The sequence below is a fragment of the Chiloscyllium plagiosum genome, chromosome 15 (genome assembly GCF_004010195.1).
Source record: "Chiloscyllium plagiosum isolate BGI_BamShark_2017 chromosome 15, ASM401019v2, whole genome shotgun sequence".
In the NCBI taxonomy this organism is placed as follows: Eukaryota; Metazoa; Chordata; class Chondrichthyes; order Orectolobiformes; family Hemiscylliidae; genus Chiloscyllium; species Chiloscyllium plagiosum.
The window spans coordinates 47,278,365-47,298,775 of record NC_057724.1 but is presented as its reverse complement, the minus strand read 5'-3'; the positions used below and the strand labels follow the sequence as shown (position 1 = coordinate 47,298,775).

At 40.2% G+C, this 20,411-nt stretch overlaps 1 protein-coding gene across 1 annotated transcript in view; it reads right to left on the bottom strand.

Moving 5' to 3' along the window:
• Positions 1-20,411, bottom strand: part of mtmr8 (myotubularin related protein 8) — a 60,282-nt gene that overhangs the window by 21,006 nt on the left and 18,865 nt on the right. Inside the window, exons 6-9 of the mRNA XM_043704846.1 lie at positions 12,686-12,820; positions 7,601-7,733; positions 5,410-5,519; positions 2,225-2,350 (exon numbers count right to left, since the gene is read on the bottom strand). Of these exons, the coding sequence (XP_043560781.1) occupies positions 2,225-2,350; positions 5,410-5,519; positions 7,601-7,733; positions 12,686-12,820 (504 nt within the window). The remainder of the gene's footprint in view (positions 1-2,224; positions 2,351-5,409; positions 5,520-7,600; positions 7,734-12,685; positions 12,821-20,411) is intronic.

Genomic DNA, 20,411 nt, shown 5'->3' with positions numbered 1-20,411 from the left:
AATCATGTCTCACAAACTCGATTGTGTTTTTTGAGGAAGTAACAAAGAGGATTGATGAGGGCAGAGCAGTACATGTGATTTATATGGACTTCAGTAAGGTGTTCGACAAGGTTCCCCATGGGAGACTGATTAGCAAGGTTAGATCTCACGGAATACAGGGATAGAGAACTGGCTCAAAGGTAGAAGACAGAGGGTGGTGGTGGAGGGTTGTTTTTCAGACTGGAGGCCTGTGACCAGTGGAGTGCCACAAGGATCGGTGTTGGGTCCTCTACTTTTTGACATTTACATGAATGATTTGGATGTGAGCATAAGAGGTACAGTTAGTAAGTTTGCAGATGACACCAAAATTAGAGGTGTAGTGGACAGCAAAGAAGGTGACCTCAGATTACAACAGGATCTTGATCAGATGAGCCAAAGGGCTGAGAAGTGGCAGATGGAGTTTAATTCAGATAAATGTAAGGTGTTGCATTTTGGGAAAGCAAATCTTAGCAGGACTTAGACACTTAATGGTAAGGTCCTAGGGAGTGTTGCTGAACAAAGACCTTGGAGTACAGGTTCATAGCTCCTTAGAAGTGGATTCGCAGGTAGATAGGATAGTGAAGGCGGCATTTGGTATGCTTTCCTTTATTGGTCAGAGTATTGAGTACAGGAGTTGGGAGGTCATGTTGCAGCTGTACAGGACATTGGATAGGCCACTGTTGGAATATTACATGCAATTCTGGTCTCCTTCCTACCGGAAAGATGTTGTGAAACTTGTAAGGGTTCAGAAAAGATTTACAAGGATGTTGCCAGTGTTGGAGGATTTGAGCAATAGGGAAAGGCTGAACAGGCTGAAGCTGTTTTCCCTGGAGTGTCGGAGGCTGAGGGGTGACCTTATAGAGGTTTACAAGATCATGAGGGGCATGGATAGGGTAAATAGGCAAAGTCTTTTCCCTGGGGTGGGGCAGTCCAGAACTAGAGGGCATAGGTTTAGGGTGAGAGGGGAAGGATAAAAAAAGAGACCTAAGGGGCAACCTTTTCACGCAGAGGGTGGTATGTGTATGGAATATGCTGCCAGAGGAAATGGTGGAGGCTGGTACAATTGCAACATTTAAGAGACATTTGGATGGGTATATGAATAGGAAGGGTTTGGAGGGATATGGGCCGGGTGCTGGTAGGTGGGACTAGATTGGGTTGGGATATCTGGTCGGCATGGGCGGGTTGAACCGAAGGGTCTATTTCCATGCTGTACATCTCTATGACTCTAAATTACTAATGCGATTAAGATGAAAGTTCAGAAAAAAAACGTAGAAACTGAAAGTCATAACATTTACAAATAAAACAGCTAAAACATTTCCTTTAAAAAAGTTTGAGTTATTCAGCTCAAGTAATTCACCTTCAAACTGTGATTATTTCAGTCAGCGTACAGTCAACACACCACTATATTGGCCTTACTACCACTACACCCGGGAGAAGAAAGAATTATTTGAGATGGCAATAGTTCAATATTATCTAGTAAACACTTTGTGAATATGTCAGTGTGCACCACAGGGCAAATTGCCCCTAAAAATCCAAAGCACTTGAATGTTTTTGAAAAATGTTAGTATTTAAAATAAAAGACAAGGAGCAAGAAAAAAAAATGTTTTTTAAACCAATATTCATTTATTGCAGCTTCCAGCACAAAAAAAAAGTTTCTCCTTTTTCTGAAAGTGCTGATCATTGCTGGGACATGGTCCCTTGAGTGCCATTAGTTCTTTAGTACCTCAGCATTGCTTTGTATGGGAACATAAAGTCTTGGCAGGTTATTAAAATCATTGAACTACGGAGGACTGCACTGTGAGATTATAATTGGACACTGCTTTGTCTATACCTGAACATTTTAATACAAAATTAATTGAATAACTATGAAGAAGAATTCAAATGTGATTTTCTTCCCACCCCATCAAAACGCTAAAACAAATTATGGAGCCAGTGCTACCACCTTTGATACTCAACCCAAGTCCAACCCGTCCTCACCCCTTCTAAAGTCCGGCCAGATAAATAATTAAATTGGGCATAATCTGTTCTGCATAATCCAGGGTAATGCCATAATTACAGGGCCTAAAAATTATTTTTTGGTCAGATGTGTTTTGATCATTTAGGAAACATATCACAATCTGATTAAGAAATGTACAACAAAACCTCTTTTGAAATAGCCGAAGTAGATACATTCTCAAACACTCGAGTTCACAATGTACACCCTCACCATAAATCCCTTTATTGTCCGGTAGTAGGAATCCAGGAGAAGGGCAGCCAACGAGCAAACTTGACCAGTACGATCCCACCCATCAGAACAATGGACTAACACACTGGCCTTTTCTTCAGACACTGCCTATCAGTAATGAAAAAATACAAGCAACTTTAAACAGGTCATCTACAAGTACCTTTTTTTGTACAAATTTGATCTTTTTTCCTTCTTTCCAATAAAGTGATAATCAATTAAAACCACAGAATAACAGTTTGTTAGGAGAGAAGAAGTGTGCAGGAAAGGCTATTGTTAAGAGTAATTCACTATCAATACAATTTGAAAAAAAAAGGTTTATCGAGAATAGTATAACTCATTGGAGGAGGCAATGGCTGAGGGGCATTATCGCTTGCCTATTAATCCAAAGTCTCTGCTAATGTTCTGGGACTCTGGGTTCAAATCCCACCATACTGAATAGTGGAATTTGAATTCAATAATGAATCTGGATCTCGGGGTCTAATGATAACCACAAAACCATTGTTGGTTGTCAGAAAAACAATCTGGTTCACTAATGTCCTTTAGGGAAGGAAATCTGTTGTCCTCACCTGGTCTGGCATATATATGGTTCCAGATCCACAGCAATGTTGTTAACTGTTAGGTAAATTAGGGATGGGCAGTAAATGCTCACCTAGCCAGTGATGCTCACATTCTATGACTGAATTAAACAAAATTTTGGAATGTGCACTGATTCTTGTGCCCCACTACTTCTGGAGTCACCACAAAAATTAGCGCTTTCATCAAAGTAAGCAAAGTTTCCAGTTTACTTGTCTGATAGAATCAGCTTTACAGATTGACCAGATTTTTCACTAAACATGAATTACTGTCTATTACAACTAAATAACCTCTAGCCATAGGTAAACAAAACTGAACTGTTTACATTTAATTCTATTATTTGAAACTCTAACCCCTTTTAAAATTTTGCGATTTTTGGGAAGATTTGTAGCTGAGGTTGATGATGTCTATAAGTTAGCTCGCTGAGCTTGAAGGTTTATTTTCTGATGTTTTGTCACCATACTAGGTAACATCATCAGTGGGAGTGTCTGTTGAAGCGCTGGTGGTATGTCCCGCCTCTCTATTTATAGGTCTTGGTCTCTTAAGGTGGGTGATGTCATTTCTGGTTCTTTTTCTCAAGGGAAGGTAGAAAGGATCTAAATCGATGTGTTTATTGATGGAGTTCTGGTTAGAATATCATGCCTCTTAAGAATTCTTGTGTGTGTTTTTGTTTCATCTGTCCTAGGATATAGCCACATTACCTTACATCAAAGACATATCAAAAATGACTTCCAGACTACTCAGACCATTGGCATCATGGTAGACCACAAACCCACAAACACACTTAAACAGCGACTAATGGCCTAAAGGATCCATTAGATACTACCAGCAAAACTAACGTTATTTACAAGATACCATGCAAGAACTGTAAAAAAACACTACTTCTGACAAACTTGCAGGAAACTTGCCCCCAGAATACACGAACACCAACTGGCCACCAAAAGACATAACCCACTCTCACTAATGGCCATACATACAGACAAACAAAGACACTACTTTGACTGGGACAACACACACACCCTAGGACAGGCGAAACAAAGACACACGCGAGAGTTCACAGAGGCATTAGGACAGGCGAAACAAAGACACACGCGAGAGTTCACAGAGGCATGGCATTCTAACCAGAACTCCGTCAATAAACACATCGATTTAGACCCTACCTACCTTCCTTTGAAAAAAAAACCAGATATGACATCATCCACCTTCTATAAATAGAGAGGCAAGACATATCACCAGTTCTTCACCAGAGACTCTCATTGGTGATGTTACCTAGTATGGTGACGAAACATCTGAAAACACACCTACAAGCTCAGCAAGCTAACTTACAGACCCTTTTAAAACTCCTACAGAGAGAGAGAGAGAGAGAGAGAGAGAGAGAGAGAGAGAGAGACAAAACAAAAACGTTGGCATTATGGTGGAGGAAAAACACTAGGGAAGCATAGTTCAATGACACCAGTCCACAATATTTGATAAGGTAGCCCTTTCACTTCCTAAGATCTTCTATTCTCCAATCTCCTTTCTGAATTCTTTCATTTCTTTACAGCAGTCACAGGGTAATTGTAAAGTATCTTAGTTACTGGTTAAAGACATTAGATTATAGCAACTGATGGGAGAAAATAACTAGTTTTCTTCAGGCTTTGGATACTTTTACTGCAGAGAAGCAGAGACACAGGCCCACACCAGCTGCTCAGCTGACCCAGAAACCAACCCAGGTTTTAAAAGGGGATCAGAGTTTCAATGAGTAGAGTTAATGTTGAGGCTTCATAGTTTTGACTACCTGTGGCCAGAAATTACTTATAATAAACACTAGTCCTTGTTAAGAACTGAAACCTGGCCAGTTAATCTGATTCCATCAGAAAGGTAAATTGGGAACACTGCATTTTTTGACCAAATCACTAACTTTTGTGGCAACCCCAGAAAAAGTGAGGCCTGAAAATCCGCTTACTTTGCCAAGTCGGTTGTAACACTATAAATAAACTTATTTTTATATGATATTGGCTGCAAAGTACTTAACTCCATTACCTGTAGTCAGGTTGATCATCTCTGGCATCAACAACTGATTACAAATGCATAAAACAGTCAATCTGTTGCCAGACAAATCTCACTTACACACACAGCTCCCCCCACCCCCACCACCACCAGTACCACGCCATCTCATTTCTCCTTCCATGCTGCTCGCAATGCAACAGCATAAACACAACTCACAACAAGTTCCTGTAAAAATTTTCAAAATTCCTTCCACAGTTATTAATTATTAAATGGTCCTTCCCCATTTCAGTCCACAATCAAACTAATCTTTTACAATAAGTAAATACAACATGTTGTGGAAACATTTATGGAAAGCAGCACAATGCAGGAATAAATGAATCAAGAGAAGCAGACACTAAATTCTAATTTGAAGAAGAGATTAGCAAAGTCTGGCTAAGGAAGTACAACATAAGGCAGCTTTAAAGATGTAGCAAACAAGGCAGTGTGATTATACAGCTCAGAATCATGTCAATTGTACATTCTGCCACAGATGCAAATTACAATCAGAATTCAACACAGGCTAGAAAGGGCACAAAAGCCAAGAAAAAAAAAGATCAAGCTGTTACCTTTGCTAGAAAGACACCAGCATCCATAACTGCTTTAATGTGACGAAGCCACCCAGAATTTTCCAAGCCAGTGAGAAACTCACTCATTGATGGGGCCTTCAGTTCACATACTAAAAAAAAAAAATTTGTTAAACTTTATTTTGTAACGTTTTCTTTCCCATTACCCATTAAACAAATGAAGGTCAAAAACAATGGACAAAGTGTTGAGATTCCCAAATTTGAAGGTATTTTACATATTTACTGAAGTAGGAGCATCCCTCTATAATACCTTCTGGAATCATAGCACTGTTGCTCTTATAACTCACTAACATAGCATTAGAAGAGAATTAGAAAACATGTCAATACCTGAAGGTCCCTCATACACAAAACATGCAAAAGTACTTATCAATGCAATGACAGAGGTTGTGTAACAATGAGCTATTCCAAACACATTTTGAACGTCTTCCAAAGTGTAATCTTCAAAAAAAAAATGTTTAACTAACATTACTAACTATAAATGAATAATTAACTTTATCAATAAATTTTATGGAAATAACTGAACAGAAATAGTAGACTGGAGAGAAAGGAAATATGAGCTGACATTCCACAGATGCTATCAGATTTATTGTTTCCAACATTTTTGCTATGTTAAAGAAAATCTGAGTTTCGCTTCTGATGACTATTGAGCAGTCTCAAATGGCATTTACAGTGTGTGACTCAGTTTTGTCTTTTGCCAAGGTATACTCATGTGCAAACAAAACAGTGAGATTATAGAGCTCAGAATCATGTCAATTGTACATTCTGCCACAGATGCAAACTACAATCAGAGTTCAACACAGGCTAGAAAGGGCACAAAAGCCAAGAAAAAAAAGCTGTTACCTTTGCTAGAAAGACACCAGCATCCATAACTGCTTTAATGTGAATGAAAGCACAAGACAGTGCTTTCAGTTAAGGAGAGAATTAAAGGGGTAAAGCCAGGATGAAACAAAAAAGTGTTTGAGCCAAGGGCAAGTGCTTTGACATCAGAGATCCAATTGCAGGTAGTTTACCACCTTCTTCTGCAGCTCCTCAGGGCTGAGGATGACTTGCTTCCACTGAAGAGGAGTAATGGTCCAATAATGGTCAAATACTTCTATACAATTTCAACTATTTTCTAAAATAATTAATGCTTAATTTTAATGTGAGTTTTAATTGGCTCCCCTCAAGCAAATATAGCAAATGCATAAATTGTGATGTTATTAAAAAGTAAAATCTTATCCTTGCGGTTATAGGATTAACGACGAAAGAGCAAGAGGAATGGTTTGGAAGTTCAAATAACATCTTCATGTCTGCTCTCCATTAATCAGTCATTTATTATGTAGCCTGATAGAACAAAATTGTTAAATTAATTATGTATGCAGCATTTAATGCTTAGTCCAATAAATTGCTTTGATGGTTCATAATAGTTTTTCTCAACCTTTTTGCTTCTGAGGCCCCTCTCATGGAAACCTGCAGCACAAGCAGTGACCTATATATTATTTTGCAAGTACACATACATTTTTGTTGTTGTTTTGTTTAATGCAAAATTTATCATACAGCACCAGCAACAGTTCTGTCATGAAAGGAGGCAACTTCTAAAAACACACTTTTCATGTTACAGTCAGTGTTCATTCTGGCTGGTACTTAGTGTTCATTGATGTCATTACTGAAAAGATCCAGCTTTGTTTTGGAAGGTTGACCAAACATGAGCAATATTTTTTGGTGCTGTAGAACAATCAACACTGCATTCAGTTTCTGATGAAGAGCTTATGCTCAAAACTCTCCTGCTTCTCAGATGCTGCCTGACCAGCTGTGCTTTTCCAGCATCACACTCTTCAACTCTAATCTCCAGCATCTGCAGTTCTCACTTTCTCCTAGTGTACTACAAAGCCTGATGTAAAATAATTGACTTGAAACATTAATTCTATTTTCTTTCCACAGATGGTATTTGTTTTGCTGAGTTTCTATCACCTTCTATTTTTATTTCTGATTTGCATCCTTTGCTTTTGTGGCTCGGTTATGCAGATCAAAAATCTCAAGTGTTGACTTTATTGATATTTGTTACATCAGAAGTGCACATAAATTCAATTAAGGATTCTTCAGCAGTTATAAGTACCAAAGCGATATCAAGCATTAAAACTCCAATTACTATTCTGCTTATTCACAGATAGCTGGAACAGAAAATAAGCATTACCTTCTAAAAGCTTTTGTAAACTGTTTCTCATCACATGTATGTTTTCAATACCAATAAATTGGAATCTAATGTTGGAATAATTATCTTCATTTTCATATCCCTTTCCAGCAGCTCTGTTTGCCATGGCATTTAACTGTAAAAAGAAATCAATACTGTTGAACATTATCCCTGCAATTTTGATTCATTTGTTTTCTGATATGAATTTTTATTCTCACCTCCACAAACATATATTCAATAATTATATTTCTGCAGTATTCAATTTGTCTTACTCCTGAGATTAAAATAATTTTAAAAACTGAATGCAAATTTAGGAAGCTATTTGAACTTTCTTCCCTCTTCTCAAGTTATATAATTAAACAGCATTTTCAATCATAATTGAAAGATGATTTCTTTTGGATTCTTTTAGCCCCATAGAAACAATAACAGCGAATAACATGCACTGGGGCCAAAAGTGTGAGCACCCAGAAGAATAAATGTGTTATGATCCTTAGTTGGAAGGTATCATGGCTGATTCTCAAGCTATTCGCATCCATCATCTGTACATAAAAGGCAAAGTACCTGTCTGCAGTTGTTTTTGGATGCAAGAGTGTGGTGAAACGGTTAAAAATTATGTCCCAATACATGTGTGAATCTAACCGGAATGGAGGTGTTGCTTAGTCCCGTGTGAATCTTATTACACACCTCCCCGTGTGAATCTTCTTATCTGTATGTAACCAGAATGGAATGTGTTTTTTAGCCTTGCTCTGCTGTTCACATGAATGTTTATATCTGGAAAAGAGTATATCAGCTGGAAAAGTCTCCAGTTCGGCGAGTCTGCTCCGGGGTTACGTTTAACCGCCGAGCGTGGGTTGTTGGCAACCGCTCTACGAGAACTGACGGCTCCCAGTTCCGGTAACATGTAGAGTGAGTATAAGCCAGACCCGTTGTAAGTATGAGATCTGGTTGTGGCGACGCTGCGGGGAATAAAATGCTCATATTCTAGCAGACTCGCCTCTTGGTCGTTTGTTCTGTGTCAGACTACTTTCCTGCGAGCCTGGTCCTTGACCTTGAGAATTTTTTAAAACAAAGAGTCATGACCTGTGACCTTCAACATTCAATCCTGGGAATGCCTCCTCATTTCTCTGATTGTTACATTGTTCTGAGTGAGACCCATGCTGTTGGCTGCCTGAGTGCTCAGTAGGTGACTAAACAGTGATCACAAACAGCAGATAGGCAAACAGTGTGCTCCTTTTAAAGTGAAGTTGCTTTGAATCATGGGAGCCTGCTGCAGAATACAACAGCTACAATTCTAAATAAGGAAAATAGCTGGCATTTGAGTGAACAGCTTAGTGATGGTAAAGGACAGAACAGAGGGGATACCAACCTATCAAAAAAAACACCTGGAGGTTTGGGAAATTCATTCCCAGATCCTGACCACAGAGATGAGACAGCAGTGCCACTAGTACAGTGACTTCACATGGTTGGTCAAGGTCAAGAAATGCACCTTCAAATAACTGCTCCTACTCACTGTTCCATCAATATCCTGCTATCTGCCATCATGGTGACGTTGCAGATGAGACTACAGACCTCTTGCTTCCCCTCACTTCAATATACCTTTCCTGATTTCCCGTTCTCAGAGCAACTTCTGCTTGTACTACAAAAGCACACCCAGGAGGAAGAGGGAGAGCACACAATTGTATTGATCTGACTAAGATGTAAATCATTTGACCTGACCCAGACAACAGCTCAGATACTGGCACTACACGTCACTGGACAGTGTAGATTTGAGATCTGTGCTTATGGTGAGTCACTAGCACAAGGAGGCTGCAGCCACGACTGGAGGAAAGAATAATATCAGCTTATTTTACAGAGAGATCAAGGATAATACAGCTACAGAGAAGTCAGATGAAAATCTGACAAGAGTGGACATGGAAAACATTAAGGAGAAAACAAAGATGGTGAGTGCACTGGCTATCCTGTCAAACTGTTTCCTGTCATTGTCAAGGAACATGGAGGCAGCCTACCTAAACTTGGCAAAAGGCACTGCACAGAGCTTTGCCTCATCACACCTCCTGTAACATTGCAGACCAAGGGGAAGTGCAAATGCAACTCCCTTACCTGTTGCAGTCTTTGTGGCCAGTCATCAAATCCTTTGCCCTACTCCCGCAGAACACTTCAGACCCAATCCAGGAACTCACCAAAACACCTCAAAGGTTGTTCCTACTACCATGTTCTGCAAAAGTATCTTACTTGAAAGTTGTGTGCTTTGCTCTTTAACCAACACTCTACGTGGTCCTCTCCTGCACTCAACCACACATCCTGTGGTGAGTGAAAAACACATAGTTGTTTGGTAGCACAAAACTTCATATTACTGAAAAAGTACATTTCATTGAAGCTTCTCATCATGCACCTATCATGACATTTTGCAAGAATACCAATTCAAGGGGAAAGCTGATGAGGGGATAGTGCTGATTAGTGGCAAGTGAATTCTGATTGTGAGAGATATTGCCATGGAGAATACACCCATTAATGCTGATTAACAGTGAACAATCAGGCTTTGTTCCATTTTCTCACTTTCTCCTTATAGCCCTCGATGCCTTTTAAATCTGAAAACATGTCTCTTTCTTGAAATATATTCATCACTTGGCCTCCACAGCCTTCTGTGGTAGAGAATTCCACAAGTTCACCATCCTGTGAGTGAAGAAATGTTTCTTCATCTCAATCTTAAATAGATAGCCCCATATCCTAAGACTGTATGTGTACAAGAGCAATGTATGTTGCCAGGTGACAGATTAAACAGTGTTCCTCCTCACATCTCACCATGTTTATGTGCAGGTTGTCCAAGACACAACAATGATATTCCTTTAGGTCCTATCTTACTTATAAGCACCTCTGCACACCACGAACTGCCAAATGATTTGGTGAATTGTTACAATACATTTTGACCAAGTCTTCCACTTACATGGTGGAGGACTTTAGGACATGTAGATCCATGGTGATACACCATCCACGTGTTCACGAACATGCTAGCCATTCAGCAAAGAATCAGAGTGACATCTTTGCTGCAGCGCTAGACTGGCCATCATTACATGTTGAACTTATGAATTCAGCAATTTGTGCAATTGAGTTCAATTTCAATCACATGATTGCCCAAATAGATGGTGTTACCATGGGATCCCCACTAACCCTAACACCTGCAAATATCTTTGTTGGATACTATGAGAAACATATCTTAAAAAGAAATGACAACTAACCTCACACCCTTTGCAAATTTTCAATCTGCAGTTGACATATATGCCACATTTGTATCTGCAACTACATGAAATAATATCCTGACATGTCCTCATGAGCTCCATCCTGCACTAAAAATCATATCTGAAATGTAACAGTCAATGAATTGCCTTTCCTTGACATTCTGGTTGAAAAATCATAAACCTACTCCCATTATTCAACAGACACATTGGGACTCCTACAGTTCCATGCACTATAAAATTGGCTTTAGTGGTAACTTTGCAAGTTGGGCCAATTATTACCAAATAAGTAGTTCACCATAATTGTTCATTGGACAAACTGAAAAAAGCCCCAAGCTGTTACACTTGGTTTTGGAAAATGCCCACTCTATATCCTACTACTGTGGAAGAATAACATATCTCAAAAGTTTGTGCAATAGGCGAAACTAGCTGCTTCACGTTGCTGTAATGCAGTAGTGGTGTTTGCCACTAATGAAATACTGTCATTCAGTCAAAATGATATTCTGCCCATCCCACAAACAAGTAATGCAGTATCTGTATTTTAGTGCCAGTGTAATGTTAGGATGTTGGCCATATGTTACAAAGACTAGGAATAGTATCAAAAAGCATGTCTTTTCAGCTGTTTTCAACAAGCAAGGTACTGACAGGACACAACTCTCCTGCTCTTGCATATCTTGCTCAGTGCCTAACATTCCGTCTGATTCTGCAATTGGACAACATTTGTTAGATAATCTGAATGTGCAAAGGATTATCTGACAAACAATTTAGGACTGTCAGTCTGACTAGCAAAGTGACAAAATGTTCTGGAAGCCGTAAGTATTAATACACAAGACCTGGTTCTTTGCAGACATAAAAACATGTATACAGAGTGTCCATTTCAATATTTTTTCAACTTTCTTTCCCTAGAGTAGGAGATTTCAAGACTAGGGGACATATTTTTAAGGAGAGAGGAAAAAGATTTAAAAAAGAGATGAGAGGTAATTTTTTTATACAGAGAGTAGTTCTTGTGTGGAATGAATTTCCAAAGATAGTGGTGATTGCAGGTACAGTTACAATGGTTAAAATATATTTCAATAAGTACATGAGTAAGAAATGCAAGGAGGGATATGGGCCAAGCGCGGGCATGTGGGACTAATTTAGTTTGGGATTATGGCCAGCATAAACTGGTTGGGCCGAAGAGTCTGTTTCCGTGCTGTATGACTCTATAATTCAACAAAACAGGTAACAACCATTCACCAGTTCGTTTCTCAGGGCAATGTCCTGAAGAATCAGAGTTAGCCTGTCTGATTCAAAGTCTAATCAAAGCTTAGCTGATAACTGTTAATCAGCAATATTTACATTCTCCATGCCAAAGCCTCTACAAATTAGACTCCACTTGCCAAATCAGCAATTTCCGCTCATGCAGTTTAAATGCGGTTTACAGCTTGAAATTATGTTATGGAATGTTCTGATGAGTGCAGACAAAAGCAAATATATTAAATGGAGTTGTGTAGTTCAAGTTCATAAACAGAACTTCAAGTCAGCCGAGAAGGCTATTTGATGTCATGACAGCACCAATACAGGTGTGTCAGCACATGGAAGGAATCCGGGAATCTCCACATCACTGCACTTTCCATCAAGGGTCGCTGTACCAGAAGTGGCTGGACTCCACCACCCCTCTCAGTGGACGCCTAGCTTCCAGTGCTGCTAATGATCATGTGCATACGTCCTTCAATATGAATCTCAGATGGAATTAGTTGGGCACCAGAGCCAATTTCCTTCCTCCCAAACAGAAACACAACAGCACATTTTAATAGCATTCAGTTTAGTAACTTTTGAAGTCATGTCCATAGCATGATTTGGTGAACAAAAATACCTTTGGTCTCGTGTCTACCACATACATGAATGGACTTCCTGGATTGGCCTTGCTGATAGCTTGTAGCATTTGTTCATCCTCCATACACCTGGCACTAAACCCTGAAAGCGGTTGACTGCACCGACAAATGGCAGCCTGGTGAAACAAGCATTGGATTCCATTAGAGATAGGGCTGAGAGTAGAGAAACAAAGAGCAAATTAATTGATAAGTAATGGTTTAACAATCCATTTGGACACATCCATCATGCCCAGTCATTGAATGAAATATAATTTCTAGTACAAAGTCTAGCTGGATAGCTTCTGAGTGTTTCATGTCACAAGCGATAGAGAGTTCAGTTTCATATTTTAATAGCAACCAATGTGAATAGCAAGGCATAGTGTTAAATCACGTAAAACTTTAACTAATTAAGTATTAACCACAGTAACACAATGATCAAAAGTATTCTTTTTCAAATAAAGGCTTATTTGAATGAGGAATGCACTATCCTAGGAAGATATATGGGTAGAAATATTTGAGAAGTTTTAAAGACATAGCAGAAACATTTAACACATATTCCCCAATAAAAATTGACTGAAGTTAACATTCGGTTTATCAACTGGTCCAGTTTCAACAAGCATTTTGAGGATAAGAGTTGCAGACTTTTCACTATTCTTTGTTTTAAAATATGCTTCGTGGCCTCAACCTTATGCAATCTAGCTCAAATTTAAAATTGTTCTCTCATGTTTGGAATTTACCCCACCACAGCAAATAATGTTCCCCACCACACAATACTGACTCATTATCTATAGATCTCAGATTCTAAGGAAACATTTGTTAACCAAACTATAAGAGTGCTCAAAAAATGAACTGTGAATGATAAAAATCTGAAACAATAGCAGAAATTGCTGGAGAAACTCAGCAGGTCTGGCAGCAGCTATGAGGAGAAAGCAGAGTCAGTGTTCCAGGACCAGCCATCTTTCATTAGAAAGGGTGTGTGTGTGTGTGTGTGTGTGTGCGCGTGTGTGTGCGTGCACACAGAAGGCTACAAGCTTCCTAAGCAGAAAATGAGATGTTGTTCCTTCAGTTTGCATTGAGCCTCATTGGAGTACGGTTGGCATGGGGACAGCAGGCAATCAGAAGCTCGAAATCACTGTTGCAGAGAGAACATTGGAGTTCCACAAAGTGGACGCCCACTCTGCATTTCAACTCCCCAGTGTACAAGAAACCACATTGTGAGCAGTGAACTCAGTAGACTAGATCAGGTGAAGTTGCTTTAACTTGAAGGTGTGTCTGGTCCCTTGGATATTAAGGAGGGAGGAAGTAAACGGAGAGGTGTCACACCTTGTGTGAATGCATGGGAAGATATTGTGGGGTGTAGGGACAGGCTGGAGTGGAGGAGGAGTGGGCCAGGATATCCTGGAGGAAATGGTCCTTGCGGAAGGCTGATAAGGAATGGAAGGGAATTTATGTCTGATTGTGGCATCCTGCTGGAGATGCTGGAAATGGTAGCTTTTGATCATTTGGATGTGAATGTTGCTGAAGTGAAAAGTGAGGACCCAGGGGATACTATAAAGTTGTGTGATGGAAGAGAAGAGGTCAGGCCTAAGTTCAGGAAATGGGTTGGATACAGGTGAGGGCCCTATCAACTATGGTGGTGGGAAATCCTTGGTTGAGAAGGTGGAAATTTCAGAGGCTCCCTGCAAAAGGTGTTATCAACAGAACAGATGCAACAGAGAAACTGGATGAATGGAATGGAGTCTTTACAGGAAGCAGGGGTGTCAAATGCATAGTCTAGATAACTGTGGAAGTTGGTGGTTTGGAGTGGATGTCAAGGCTACACTATCCCCAAAAATGGAAACAGATGTTGAGGTAGGAATGGGAAGAGTCAAAAATGGAGTAGGTGAAGATGAGAGTAGGGTGGAAAGTGAAATTGCTACATTTTTCCTGATGAGAGGGGGAGCAGCTCTGATGATGTAATCAATTAAGGAGTTGTGGAGGGGGCACCCAAGTAGGTCTGAAACAAGGAATGTTCCACGAACCCTCACAATAGGACAGGTATAACTGGGGCCCATGGCCAAAGTGATGTCAGCAGAAGGAATGGAATTGATGAGTAGCTGGTGTTTATTTAAACCTGTTTCTATCTCCTAATTTATTTCATAATCTAATAAATGCAGGGCACATTAGTCTCACAGAATACACATCCTATGCCAATGGCTGAACAGCTTCAAGTCCAAGCTCTAGGTTTCAGAGCTTCTGCACCAAGTACTGTCATTGCAATGCATCCATGAGACAAAAACTACATAGGCAGCAAGTTTCTTGAGGTGGTCAACCCACAACATAAAAGTGAGCAGACAAAGAGGGGAACGTCTGATCACCAGTCAAGGAGGATCAGACACTTGATACAGGACTCAAAATGTATCTCACTCTCTAATTAGTATTCAGCTGTATTTATAGTCAAGAAACAAGCCCATAGCACAATGGGTGAGTGATAGTGAGAGGGGATCCTGTAACTACAGGGTGTCCACATACATGATCCCTAGATATCTCGGTGGTGCCTATGTGCAAGATTTTACTGAGCAGCCTAAAAACATTAAGGAGTCAAAAGGGTGTAGAACCAGCAGTATAATCCATATTGGTATAAAAAGGGAGGAAGAGATAAAATTGTACAAACAGGTTTAAGGGACCTAGAAAGGAAAATAAGAAACAGGACCTCAAAAATGCAATAATATCTGGACTACTCTCAATGTCACAGACAAGTGTGAACAGAACATGGAGGATGCATCCAAAGCAGAACGGACAGTGAAGGAGGGAGAGTTGTAAATTCCTAAAACATTGAGACCAATTCTAAGTAAGGTGCCACCTAAACAGAGCCAGGACCAAATGTTATCACTGAGCAGTTTGCCAGTGCTGTTATCAAGAGTTTAAGATGATTTGACACATTATAATGTAAACGGCAGAGAAGGAGAAGGATTTCTGAAGTTTATTCAGGAAACTTTGTTGAGTAATTCAATTTCAGGCCAATGAAACTTGTTTGATAAAGTGTCATAAATGAAAGAGGAAGTCGTAGCATGGATAAAACGATGAAAGACAGGAAACCGTGGTGCAATGAATGGCTGTTTTTCGGACTGAGTCAGAGTATGTATCAACAATTTGGGCGTCAACGGCAATATCAGTGTTTGATGTCCCTCTCTAATTCCCCTGAATTGAATGGCTTGTTACGGCACTGCAGGGGACAGTTAAAAACCAACAACATTGTTGGACTAGTGTGGACTAGATCAGGTAAGGATGAAAATTTTCCTTCTCCAAAGAATGTTAGGGAATCAACTGGAGATTTTCATGATGTCTCACGATCATCAGGATTGAGACTGGTTTTCAATTCCAGGATTACTAATTGAATTCAAATTCCACCGACTAGTGCAGTGTTCCTAGAGCATTAGCCTTGATCTCTGGATCACTCATCAAATGACGTCCATTACGGCCTCTCCCCTTGAGTGGTGCTCCCAAGACATCAGTACTGGACTACAGCTTCTCTTAATTTATAAGTTAAATATTGATGTACAATTTCAAAAATTTGCCCAACACAAAACTTGGAAGAAAAGGGAATTGTATAGAGGAGACAGATAAACTTGCAGAGGGCAGAGGTTGGTGAAATAAGCAAAGACTTGACAGATGCAATTTCACTCAAAAATGCAAAGTGGTAGATGAACAAGGAGAGACAAATAAATGAAGGAGTTCTATGCTTAAGTGGGCACAGTGGGTAGCCAGTACTGGGTACTTTAGGAACAATTTGAAGGTTTTAGAGGATATTTTTAAAAAAGTATAAGAATGGCTCTGGAAATGAGTAGCTTTATGTAAAGATTGGAGCAGCTGGAGCTGTTTTCCTTAAATACAAAAAGCTATGATTGAAGAGTTTACAATTGTAAGAGGTATGCAGTCAGTGGGTAAATTCTGCAATTCACCACTAGGAAAGATGCAATTGTTTAGGCAAGAATTAGGATGCATAGAATGGGGTTGCAAAATGCGGGGATGCAGACAATGGAAATATGGAGCTGGATTAAGGAACAGATTAGATTAGATTACTTTACAGTGTGGAAACAGGCCCTTCGGCCCAACAAGTCCACACCGACCCGCCGAAGCGCACCCACCCAGACCCATTCCCCTACATTTACCCCTGCACCTAACACTACAGGCAATTTAGCATGGCCAATTCACCTAATCTGCACATTTTTGGAGTGTGGGAGGAAACCGGAGCACCCGGAGGAAACCCACGCAGACACGGGGAGAATGTGCAAACTCCACACAGTCAGTCGCCTGAGTCGGGAATTGAACCCGGGTCTCTGGCGCTGTGAGGCAGCAGTGCTAACCACTGCTGCCTCACAGCAGTGTCCTTGATAGGTATGTCCCTGTCAGGCAGGGAGGAAGCGATAAAGTAAGGGAACAGTGGTTTACTACACAAATTGCATCTCTTGTTCAGCAGAAGAAGGAGGCTTATGTGTTGATGAGGCAAGATGGTTCAGATGAGGCGACGGAGAGTTACAGATCAGCCAGGAAAGATTTAAAGAGAGAGTTAAGAAGAGCAAAGAGAGGACACGAGCAGTCTTTAGCAAATAGAATAAAGCTTTCTATATGTATGTGAGGAATAAGAGGATTACTAGGGTAGGAATAGGGCCAGTCATAGACAGAAGTGGGAAGTTGAAGGTGGACCCTGTGGAGATCAGAGAGGTGCTATACGAACATTTATCATCGATTTTCACTCAGGAAAAGGAAAACATTGTAGAGAAGAAGAATGAGGTACGAGACATTAGACTAGAAAGGATCGAGATTAGTTATGAACAGGTGTCATCAATTCTAGAAGGAGTGAAAGTAGACAAGTCCTCTGGGCCGGATGGGATCGATCCGAGGATTCCCTGGGAAGCTAGGAAGGAGATAGCAGAGCCTTTGGCTTTCATATTTAAGTCATCATTGTCTACAGGTTTAGTACCAGAGGACTGGAAGATTGCAAATGTTGTGCCCTTGTTCAAAAAGGGCAGTAGAGATGACCCAAGTAATTTTAGACCAGTGAACCTTACTTCTGTTGTAGGAAAGGTTTTGGAAAGGATTATAAGAGATGAGATTTATAATCATCTAGCAAGCAGCAATTTGATTTCAGATAGTCAACATGGTTTCATCAAAGTAAGGTCGTGTCTCAAAAACCTCATTGAGTTTTTTGAGAAAGTGACTAAGTATGTAAATGAGGGTAGAGCAGTTGACATGGTATACATGGACTTCAGTAAAGCCTTTGATAAGGTTCCACATGGTAGGCTGTTGGAGAAAATACAGAGACATGGGATTGAGGGTGATTTAGCAGTTTCGATTAGAAACTGGCTTTCTGAAAGAAAGCAGCGAATGGTGGTGGATGGAAAATATTCAGCCTAGAATCTGGTTACTAGTGGTGTGGCACAAGGATCTGTTTTGGGACCACTACTGTTTGTCATTTTTATAAATGACTTAGATGCAGGTATAGGTGGATGGGTTAGTAAATTTTCAGATGACATTAAAGTCGGTAGAGTAGTGAACAGTTTAGAAGAATGTTACAGATTGTAGGGGGACTTAGATAAACTGCAGGCTTGAGCTGAGAGGTGGCAAATGGAGTTCAATGCAGGTAAATGTGAGGTGATGCACTTTGGGATGAATAACAGGAAGGCAGAGTACTGGGTCAATGGAAAGATTCTTGGTAGTGTGGATGTGCAGAGGGATCTTGGAGTCCATGTACATAGATCCCTAAAAGTTGCCACCCAGGTGGATAGTGCTGTTAAGAAGGCATACAGTGTGTTAGGTTTCATTTGTAGAGGGATTGAGTTCCGGAGCCGCAATAATATGCTGCAACTATACAAAATGTTAGTGCGGCCATACTTAGAATATTGTGTACAGTTCTGATCACCATATTTCAGAAAGGATGTGGAAGCATTGGAAAAGGTGCAGAGGAGATCTACCAGGATGTTGCCTGGTCTGGAGGGAAGGCTGGAGGAAAGGCTGAGAGACTTGGGCCTGTTATCACTGGAAAGAAGAAGGCTAAGAGGGGATTTGATAGTGACATACAAGATGATTAGAGGATTAGATAGGGTAGACAGTGAAAGTCTTTTTCCGAGAATGATGACGTCAGCTTGTACGAAGGGGCATAACTACAAATTGAGGGGTGATAGATTTAAGACAAATGTCAGAGGCAGGTTCTTTACTCAGAGAGTGGTAAGGGCATGGAATGCCCTAACGGCCAATGTAGTTAACTCAGCCACATTAAGAAGATTTAAACAATCCTTGGATGAGCACATGGATGATGGGATAGGGTGGGGGGACGAGCTGAGAATAGTTCAGGGGTCAGCGTAACATCGAGGGCCAAAGATCTGTTCTGCGCTGTATTGTTCGATGTTCTATGATTTCATGTATCAATCCTCTTATACAACAATAGAGAATTCAGCAGCCAAATGTTAATCAGGAGGTTAAAATAATTAAAATCAAGTTTATGTTAAAATTACAAATGAATATACCATTTCCATACTACAGGGATTGAGGCACATATATATTTCATAATTTAAGTACTTCATTCAGGACATGAACTATGAAAGGAATATGTCTACATTGATACCTTTCTGACCTGTATCTTTTGGGACTGAATTTAGTTGACCAGAGTTCCCTTGATTGTTCTGAGCATGGTAAAGACAACTTGTTCTGAAACTTACTAGCTCTTCTTGTTTATTCAGTTGAGCTAGAAAAGTTGCAGACTCATAACGAAGGGCAGAATCTGTGCAGTCGAAACAAGTAGAAGCATGGATGCAAGCTGGCCAAAAAAGAAGTAGGTGAAGAGGTTTTCACTCAGATTGACAAATTGCGCAAACTGATTTTCCACAAGAGCTTGTGCTGGGATCACCGTGGTACAGCTTTTTTAAAGTATGCGGTCTCAGGAACAGAAAAACACATAGGACTGGGACAAAACATTCAAAGACATTAATAATATAGCAGATGGGAAATTTAACTCATGATTGAACTTCAATAAGTCTGAGGTAATAAGTTTTGGTAGGAAGGCTAAAGAGATCCCATACTACAAGGACGACTCTCTCCTAAACGTTTACAGTGGAAACCACGACACCATAAATGCTGGATTAAACTTGTGCTATAACTACTGTGCATTAATAAGTAAATCTGTTATTTTAACTAGCAAATTGAATATTCACCTCATATGAGAGCCATCTGCCTCTTGAGCTACACGTTCGATTGTGGTATATTGAAATGCATAATAATCAACTCACCTTCTCAAGCGAAATTAGAACATAGAAAAATACAGCGCAGTACAGGCCCTTTGGCCCTCGATGTTGCGCCGATCCAAGCCCAGCTAACCTACACTAGCCCACTATCCTCCATATGCGTATCCAATGTCCGTTTAAATGCCCATAAAGAGGGAGAGTCCACCACTGCTACTGGCAGGGCATTCCATGAACTCACGACTTGCTGAGTAAGGAACCTACCCCTAACATCTGTCCTATACCTACCACCCCTTAATTTAAAGCTATGCTCCCTCGTAATAGCTGACTCCATACGTGGAAAAAGGTTCTCATGGTCAATCCTATCTAAACCCCTAATCATCTTGTACACTTCTATCAAGTCACCCCAAACTTTCTTTTCTCCAATGAAAACAACCCCAAGTGCCTCAGCCCTGCCTCATACGATCTCTCTACCATACCAGGCAACATCCTGGTAAACCACCTCTGCACC